This window comes from Vigna radiata, chromosome 4, assembly GCF_000741045.1.
Source record: "Vigna radiata var. radiata cultivar VC1973A chromosome 4, Vradiata_ver6, whole genome shotgun sequence".
Classification (NCBI taxonomy): domain Eukaryota; kingdom Viridiplantae; phylum Streptophyta; class Magnoliopsida; order Fabales; family Fabaceae; genus Vigna; species Vigna radiata.
In genome coordinates, this window is record NC_028354.1 from 14,401,401 (window position 1) to 14,411,686 (window position 10,286).

At 34.3% G+C, this 10,286-nt stretch overlaps 1 protein-coding gene across 1 annotated transcript in view; it reads right to left on the minus strand.

Annotated features, from left to right (window-relative positions):
• Positions 1–217: 217 nt before the first annotated feature.
• The window catches only part of LOC106758401 (putative adenylate cyclase regulatory protein), a 17,066-nt gene continuing 6,997 nt past the window's right edge, over positions 218–10,286 (minus strand). The window contains exons 2-5 of the mRNA XM_014641329.1: positions 9,625–10,283; positions 8,848–9,510; positions 8,287–8,347; positions 218–514 (exon numbers count right to left, since the gene is read on the minus strand). Coding sequence (XP_014496815.1) covers positions 8,330–8,347; positions 8,848–9,510; positions 9,625–10,283 — 1,340 coding nt within the window. The 3' untranslated portion in view covers positions 218–514; positions 8,287–8,329. The remainder of the gene's footprint in view (positions 515–8,286; positions 8,348–8,847; positions 9,511–9,624; positions 10,284–10,286) is intronic.

A 10,286-nucleotide genomic window follows, 5' to 3' on the forward strand; every position in this document is an offset into this window, starting at 1 on the left:
TTAATTAACAATTAATTCTATTCACAGCCTCGAGTTATCAAACCTTTGGTGGTTCTCACCAGCTATAATAATTCATGACCTTTCTGCAACTTGATAACTATAGTACATTGAAGTTACTGAGTCGCAGTCACCCAAAGCCATGCCCCCCAAAATATACAAAGAATATAAAACTTAAAAATAACAGGGGTAGCAAATTAAAAATAAAGGACTAAATTCCTTAAAGCAGTAAATAATGGATGATCTTAAAGTCTCCACTCAAACACATTTTTAAGGTGTTGCAGACATCACATTGTTACGAAGTTCAATATTCAAAGTATTTTAAGTTGATGACAAACATGCATACAGAATATAACTAACTTAATCTCATACAATAGATGGCGATGTAGGTCCACCTTATTTGTATTTCAAGCATTTCAAACAACAAAAAACAGACTTAGAATAAACTTTTGTTCATGATTCTTGTATCATCATTGTTCCCTCCGCCTCTGAGGAATGCAATGCGGAAATCACAAACCTAACAAAAAAATAATAAATAAAAGCATAATTATATGTGTAGAAGTTTAAGTAATCTGTTTCAAATAAAGTAATCAAATTAATGCAATGACAATAAATGAGAATTATATTCAACTATTCTGATGGGGCATACAGTCCTTTATTGTAAATAGTTATACTCTTACTGTATTTCTTATATTTACAGTGATCCATGTGTAGTTGGCCACCTAATTTATTCAAATGAAATCTTAAGTATTTTAAAAAGAATTCTTTTTATTGTATTGAGATTTAATGTCCGATCTTATGTTTTAATGTGTCTCCACTTATTAAATAAGAGAGACAATTAAGAGAAATGAACAACACACGGGTCTCCATACTTTACTTTTCATGTAACCAAATTCATCAAACTTATCTTTTGCTTATTTTAAACTAGTTATTATAAAAACTCGGTTGGTTTATGAGCATTGTTACATAGGTTAATATGTTTGTATAATTGATAATTGTTTTATCAGTTATATTCTTCTTTATGTAACTTCTCTTTCTCTCTGTTTTTAATCAATAATAATAGAATAATTATTTTCTTCCTTTTGCACCCTTTTATCTCTTTCTCCATATGGTATTTAGAGCAAAAAAAATTCTCCATGAATTTGTCATCTTCCGCCGCTATCAACTCTGATTCATCTCCTTCCTCTTCCAATTTTCTTCCGCAAACTTTTGATAACCCAATTTCTCTAAAACTTCATGATGACAATTTTTGTCTTTGGCACCAATAAGTTCTTTGAGTGTATGAAATAAGAAAACAAAAAGCAATTCTGGTGGAAAAAAACAAGTTTAAACCATGAAAACATGATTGGACAAGAAAGAATTACTTTTACACTAATACTCACTTCAAGGGCTCTAGAACTGCACCTAAGGCCACAAACATCAAGAAAATACTCACCTGTGTTATATTGCCATGGACCGTCTCTAGACTACTAGAAAATCACCATTGGGCATGGGTTGACTCACTAGGCTAGCTGGCTCGATGGACGAGTTTAATAACATAAAATTGCATTCTCGCCCAACGAATTACAAGTTGAAGAGCATTAATATTTAGACCTTGTTGAGTGAGAATGAAGTTGTTGGACATTTCTGTTAGCCTTAATGATGGAAAATACCTTAGCCATGATCAAGCACTTTCAAGAGAGTTAAAGTCATCCTTGAAGATAGTGTTAACTCTACCTTGTGGACCACCTTTGTAGCCATTATGAAGCATGGATTGAAGTGTAGTGTAGGAATTTAGGCCATTGTATTAGGCCATGTAGTGTAGGTTTGTTTAAGGCTTGTATTAAGGCCTAAGTAGCATAGAATTTTCCTTAAAAGTTAGACATCCAAACCAAGTGGAAAGTGTGTGCCATGTGTCATGCTTCCATTGGAGAGGATTTTCTTTTTAAAAGGTAGCCACATGGCACCCTAGGAGTGGAGAGGATTTGCTTTTAGTAGTGGCCACATGACACTCTAGGAATGGAGAGGATTGTGTTTTGTGAGTGACCACATGTCTTCCCATCATTGGAGAGGTTAGAAGGCCTCATTTTTTGCCAATGAGAGCAAAGGTGGGAGATCATGCTTTTAGGGTTAGAAGGAGACATCCTTGGCCTATAAATAAAGGTGTCTCCACCCTTGTATTTCATCTTTGATGTTGAGTAATGTTATGCTGCCTATTTTTGGCCATACTACTCATCTTAGATCAAGAGTAGAGCAACCTATGAGGCCCCTCTAGTCACCTTCCTCCTTGATTTAGCCTAACCTCTCTTAGAGCCACCAAACACTACACCACCACCACCATATCTCCTAGAGGTTTTGAGCTTCTACACCATTCATACATTAGCTCATCATCCTTGGATCATTTACCACCACATTTCCGCACCATTCATCCAAGGAAACACCCCTCCACGCACATCTCCTAGCTTTGGCAACCTAGCCAAGGAGGTTACCATCACCTAATACGCGAAAATAGATATTTAACCATGTTTTCAATTTTTAGGCCTCGTTGGACGAGAATGAAGGCACTAGGCGAGTCTATTAGTCTTGATATGCGAAAGTGGATATTTAATCATGTTTTCACGAGAATTTTCATTGTTTCTAATTCTTACACGAACAGAATCACCTCTTATATGTTGTTTGGAATATTAGGAAGCTCTTCATCTCCTCCTTGGCTTTCCTCCTTTATCCATGGTGTGGCTCCCCCTTTTGAAGTTGAAGAGGAAGATGGGTTGCAGATTGGAGGTGGAAATGCAAAGGGGAGACACAATTAGAGCATGGAAAAACTATCAATAACCTTCAGAGAGGGCTCACATGTTCTGTTTGGTTTTCATTTCTTCTTTATATCTTCAATTTGTAGAACCATAAGTTCTCCACCATAGAGGACTATTCTTATTTGTTGAGGTTAGTGTAAAACATAGAACTCTTACGTAATTTTGTGCTATTAATGGTATATGTTTTTCTAATTCATGTTAGTATTCAATTTTTATGCTTAATGCTTGATTTGTGATTCTTGAGGTGTTGAGAAATATCTTTAAAATGTAGACTTGAAATTGAATGCCTAATGGATGCTTGTACTTAGGAATAGAACTTGATTCATTTGTAATATTAGACTCTTGAGCTTAATGCATGTGGTTGCTTGATAAGTATTCAAAGGATTGAAACTTGATAAATTATCAAAGACTCAAAGTCACTAGGGATAGGATTTGAGTATGATTTCTACATAAATATGGAATTGAGATGATTATTAATGCATTAGAATGAATTAGTTGAACTCTAGTCTCAACAAATTGTAAATAATCTATATTGCATTTTCTTGTACACCAACTATTTGATGAAAATACAAAAAAGAGTTTCTTGAGCTTTTGTGAACTTTGTGATCTAATTGAGTTAGAGTGCAAGAGTTGCAAGTGTTACACAAGTTCCTTAGAAGAGAACGATATTTATCACTTGCTACGTTGTGACTGGTGCACTTGCTGTTGGTTTTCTAGCCAACATTGATTCACATTCCAGCCATGTGTAAAGTTGTCGACATCTTTACCAAACCAGTTTCAAGATCTTCCTTTGGTACTATTAGAAATAAACTTATGGCTGTCCATTGATATGATCTTGAAGGGATTTTTACTTTTGTTGTAATTTTATCTTTTAATTAAATATAGGAAAAAAATCATTCATATAATGAGAATGAAATGCATCATTAGTAGATATTAAATATTAGTTATTGAAAATTATTATGGAATATAGAAGGTCTTGTCTAATTTATCCTATTAAAGGATACAATTGTAATATAAATCAAATATATATCAATTATATCATAAAATTGAAAATTGAATTTTCTCTTTATGAAATTGTTTTAGAGTTATGTGTTATAAGAATCCTAAATTTTATTCTATGACAGTAATATGTGACTATGATCTCCTTGACTTATTACTTACATTCTCATTTTTTTTTTTCTGTGTGAGGCCAATATCATTTTTAAAACTAAATATTAAAACGGTCCTCACCTCACAATAAGTTTGGGGTATTACGTAGTGTAATATGTTTGTACAACTGATAAGTGTCTTATCTGTTATATTCTTCTTTATATAACTTTGTGCTCTCTGTTTTTAATCAATATAATAGAATAATGATTTTCTTCCTTTTGTACTGTCTCTTTATAAGCATTTCAAATTAAGCTCATTACACAAGGGAATATGTATGATATATTTGAGACAGAAGTAATTGAAAAATATAATGAATATGACTTTTGAAGATATATACAAATGGAAAGGTTTCAAAGAGCACAGAGAAACATATAAGTTGTTAGTTTTAGGTAAAATATGGTCTTGTAATTAATGAATTTTGTTAGGACCTAGAAAATATGGTAATAGAATAGATAAGTGTATTAAAATAATGAGACGAACATTTTACCTTAAAAATAACCTTATAAAATAAATAAAACTTTCTAAAGCTCGGTTTATTATATTAAACATTTCATCTCTCTAAAACCTCCTACTCTTTCTCTACATTCTCTTAGAATTTCTCTAAACTGAGTTGTCGGATTGACGATCAGGAGGTGTCTAACGTCCACGACGTAGAGGGCTACACAACTGACCGATCAGTTTCTTGATTCTAGCCGGAAAGTTGTTTTCCCCTTTTCTTCGCATGTTCTAAAATCTAGACCATGCAATTTCTGCTGATTGCATATGTATTGTGTTGTTCTTCTTCAATTCTCTGTTCAATTGTAGCTCTAAAAGCTATTCTTGATCACCAATTAGTGGTTTGTAGGGTTCTGCGAGTTTCCTTGCGGCACAAGGTACTATTGAGGTGAGTCTGTGAGTTGGGCTGTGAATCTCTGAGGTAAGGGGAGCTAGGTTTCTATTTGAATTTGTGGAATAATGTATGTTTGAACTGTGTTCTGCATGGTGGTGCTATTTGAGTTGAAATTTGGTAATTTTGTAGATTGAATCATGTGTTCCTCGAATGACAAATTATGAAACTGTCAATTGGTGTTTGTGAATTGGTTTGGATAAGATGCATTGTTGAAGTTGAGTTTGTTGATGAAGTAAAATTTGTTATACAAGTCATTAGACAGGAAGTCAAGTGAATTGTAGTGTTTTAGGGTATTTTAGAAGAAGTGAGGTAGTGAATTTGAGAGTTAGGGGTTAGGGACTCAATTAGGCTGTTGAGATAGTTTGGGCAAGTCTATTGTGACTTGTTTGAGTCATTCAAGTGGTTAAAACCAGGTTCAAAATGATAGAATTGAATTTGGGTCCTCAGGTTGAAGAATTTAGTGTTCTAGAGTAGAAATTGGTTCATAATCACTTTAGATTGATGACAAGTAGTCTTAGGGTCACTTAGATAAGTCTAACTAGGTATAAAACACAATCTAGGGGTGTTAGAAGTTAGGTATAAAACATAATTTGCAGACTCGCTGAGCGAATATTTTCGCATAGCGAGTCCTCACACCAAGGTGCTCTTTGTTTGGTCATTCGCACAAGGAGTTGGTGCGCTGTGCGAGTGACTGGAGAGGGTTGCTCTCTGTCTATTGATTTGCATAACGAATCATGTTACTGAGCGCCTGGTAGTGGCTTGGGATCACTGCCAGATAAATTCGAATGGCAAATTGGTGCGCACAACAAGGGGTTTGGGAGGTTGGTCTTTGTCTAGGTTCTCGCATAGCGACTTGGGTGTGTTATGCGAGGGGCTTGAGGTCTGGTACCTCTACGAGTTAATTCGCACAGCGAGAGGTGTCGTTATGCGAGTCACTCATGGTCTCGCCCTGCGAATGGGGTGCACTGTGCGAGAGTTCTGAGTTTAGTTTACTATCTTTTTCTTTTGTCTTGTGTTATACTATGTTGTATGTTGCTTGGTTTGTGAAGCATGTTTGGAAGTGTATTGTATTATATAATAGAGGGTAAACATGGATGTTAATTACAATTAAAACGTATGTGATTATAAAGTTATGATGTGTGGTTCAAAGTAGAATCTCTTGGTGAGATTCTTGGTTGTTTAGAATGAATGCAGGAGCTCAGTCTTGGGGTTCTCCTGAAACTCCAATGTCTATCATTCTCAAATAGAGAAGACTGAACCATGTTGTGAGGAGTAGTAGGAGGTCTTAGTCTTGGGGGCTTCCAGTATGCCTCAAGGCCCGGAATAGACTAACCTCGTGAGTGTGGTAGGGTGAAACCCATTGGCAACGGCTTTGCAAAGTAATAGAGGCCACCAAGAGTGCATGACCCGCCATAGCTCGGCAATCATTCTAAGTCCGGACGAGTCAAGTATAGAATATAACATATTTGGATGTGTGATCTAGTCTACTTTGTTTGATGTTGAAATTTGTATGCTATATGTTATTATAATGGTATGATCTTTGTATATCTAGCTCATCCTTCTGCTTGTGTTTGTGTAGTGTTTTCTTTTGCAATGATCATCCATTTGGATGTGAGCAGAGGTAGATAAGGTGTCCCTGGAGCAAGCTTTAGAGGGTGATGATACTACTGTCTAGCTTAGTTAGGATTTTTGAGGTGTTTTGTATAATTTTAAAATACTCTATTATATATAAAGTTTTAAATTTTATAACCATTTTGAATGACTGTAAGATTAACTCTTTATCTGCAAGTCTTTAACTATTCTATAATATTATAATGATAATTGCTATTTTATATAGTTTTCTATATAATTTGGGATGTTACAAATTTTTACTAGAAAATAGTTTTAAAAGTAATCATTTTGGTGATGTTGAAATAAAAAGAAAAAGAGAATTCAAGAGTGTCGAGATACACAAATTTATAATAAAGGAATTTTATTGTATTACTTTTAATATATAACTGTAATTAAATTTGAAGAAAAATATATAAATCTCCAACAATCATAATAATAGAATTAAGAGTATAGTTAGCCGTCAAAATGGGTCACAACCCGCGGGTCAACCCGGCCCGTCACGGGTACGGGCCGGGTTGGGTTTGAAGAATACAACCCACTTATATGCGGGTCAGATTTTAACCCGGCTCATTTAGGCCCGGCTCATGTGGGTTGAACCCGTGGTGAGCCGGGTTGGCCCACCAACCCACCTACNTAATTTTATTTTTTTAATTTATTATTTTATTTATGAAACCCTAAAAAATAAAATACTCTCTTCACTCACTGTGTATACCAAAAAAGTAACCTCTGGTCTCACAAATCACTCTCACCGTACTTGCTCTCATTTGACGGTGCTCTCACCCTCACTTCATTGAAATTCTTCAAGGAGCAGGTAAAACACCCTTCCTTTTTTCTTCTCTTTTCTCCACATTTTTGTTTTCTCACTTCTCTTTCTTTTCTTTTTCAAAAATCCTATAATGACAAAATTAGGGGTTTGCGAATTTGTTTTTTGTTCTGGGGGATTTGAAGACATGGAATGGTTTTTTCATGTTCTGACATGCTTGTATCAGATTTTGTTAATTTTATTTAAACAATTTGAGTATACATTATTTGAACAAGCTCTTTTTGATATCTTTGAATTTGAGAAATTATGTTACAGATTAAACTATTAATTTTTTGTTGATGTTGTTGAGTACTGGTTCTTTTTTTTTATTAGTGAATTTGGAGACAACAAGAACAAGGGTCAAGGGTTACAACAATTGATGTGATCAACTACTTTTTATTATTATATTTGAATTGTCTTTAACATAATTTTTTGAGAGTGAAATTTGTTTAAATTTAAATTACAAAAAATTGAATTTTTTGTTTATTTTAAAAAAAATGTAATTAAATGGGCTAGTGAGCCAACCCGTTTACCCACCAACCCGTGGTGGGTCGGACCGGGTTCAAGTTTTTTTGGCTCGCTAATAAATGAGCCAGGTTGGGTTGGCTCACTAAGTGATTAACCCGTGGTGGGTCGGGACGGATCAAGCCGGGTTACTCGTTTTGACAGCTATAGCTAAAAAAAATATAACTACTCTTTTCAAATTTATGTATACAAGGAAAGAAAATATATAATTTTGGGTGTGGCATTAATTGGTAAGCGCTCTCCAACTTGGACATGTAAAATGCGATTGTATCTTTGCAAGATATTATGGAAAATATAACCTTGGCAGTTTTGAACTTTGTTAGTTGTTGAATGCGACTAATCTTTCTATTCTGTTTTATTTAGTCATTAATTTCAATTTATAGTGTTGTATATAAATATGAAGAAAGGGGAATTACGCTGAATAAAATATTAAACACTATTAAGATTTAAAAGGGATGTTAATTTGCAGTATTGTTGACATGCAGGAATAAGAACTCCAAATGCAGGAATACATATATACTTACAAAATGGTACAGGAAGAAGAACTCCAAACGCTCCTTACTGTCATCATGTCTGATGGATTACCTGAATATATGAAAAATAGTGAGTTGATAGGAAAAACTTTATATAAAAGATTCTGGTGTTTTAAAGCTAAAAGATTTTATATAGAAACTTGGGATTGTTCGTAGTACAAAGATTGTAATCAGATCTTTCTCAATTAACTATGAAAGTTTTAATAATGTATTGAAAAAGACACTTTCAATTTCAATAACGAAAAGTGCTAGGAATACATTGTTTGATACTATCTTCTGAATGCTCCCTGTTCTATCATACATTGAAGGGAGATTACTTTAAGAAGCTCGCTAGCTTCCTTTCTATTTCGTTTTTTCTCTCTTCTTATATTAAGCCACTTAAAAACACGCACTTTATTATGTCTAAATTCATTTAGTATTGCAAAATAACAGATTGCATGAAAATAACGGACATGCACCAATGAGTTTCATTCTAAAAGTATGATGAGTGAAGAAAAGACTTAGGATATATAACATCATTCTATTACTAAAATATTATTATTGAGTTCTTACCTGATTGTCAAACAACTTTTGGATCGTTGTGTTAAGGTCGCCGTCAAATGTTGAATCAGAATCTTTTGATGTTTGAATCTCCAAAAAGGTTGACACTTTAATGACTCCTTGAGAGAAAGTTNTCATATTGGGACATTCAGCTACCATCACGTNTTTCAAATATGAGCATTNCAAAGTGGCATTCCCTGAATAAAAGCTTACTAGCTTTGGTAAGGAATTCAGCTTAATTGATCTGAGCCGTCCAAATACTATCTCATCACAACCATCTTCATCATCCTTTTTCACAATTTCTTTGATTGATTCACACTTCTTTATGCTTAGAGTCTCAAGTTTCACCAAAGTTTTGAGTGTTGCAAATGAGAATAAATATTCCATCTTTTCACAGAGCTTCACATATAACTCTTTAAGATTGATGAATGACACTGCACAAGAAACTATGCTTTCTACTCCAGGGCAAGTGNGNAGCTNTAACAATTCAAGCTTTTTGGAGTATNGTTGAACCCACTCGTGCTCCAAACCTATGGATTCTAACTCACTTAGTTCCAACAAACATAATTGTTTCAATTCAGCAAGTACTTTGTCGTGAACTTGAAGCTTTTGAGAGGGAAATATCTCCTTCAGACCAAAGCATTTTCGTAATGTAAGCCATTCTAAATTGGGTAGCTTGTGAAAGAAATCAAAAGACGATGTGTTGATATCAGTTATATACTGTAAGAGAAAAATAAATCAATGAAAAGAAAAGGAAACACAAAAGGTTAAATTATAATGCTTAGTTACCTTTTCAATCGAGAACAAAGGTTGTTGTAACAAGTTAGTTGGAACCTCTAAAACTTCTTTTTTACTATCATCATCAAAGCTTGATCTGAATACCTTCAGCTTAGGACAACATTCCACATATAACCTATCTAACAAGGGAAATTCTAGATCATGCTTTCCAGGGTAAAAGCAACTCAACAGTGGCATGTCTTCAAGATTTAGATACCATAAACAAGGGAATTCAAACATTGTCATTGCATGCTCCATTTCAGCTTCCCTTCCAACTATTTCTACCATTTTCTCACACTCCCGTATATCAAGTGACTCCAACTTCCCAAGATTTTTGGCAAGTGATAAAGGGAACAATGTTACTAAACTTCCACAACCACCAACATCCACTTCTTGCAAATTCGAAAAGCTGACAATTTCTTCTAGATTTTCCCTCCATACACATTTTAAATTTGACAAGTCGAATAANATAAGCTTTTTCAACCCAAAGATTATTCCCTTTNTCTCAACCTCAATCTCATCAGTGTCAAATATTACTTTCACTGCATCGGAGCTATGCACCTTCAATTCTTTTAGGTTCTTCAAGTAAGGAAGTACATGAGATGGAATTACGAAGGATCTATTGCACGTTATATCGAATTCCAACTTCGTAAAGCTGCCAAAAAAGTTGTCTG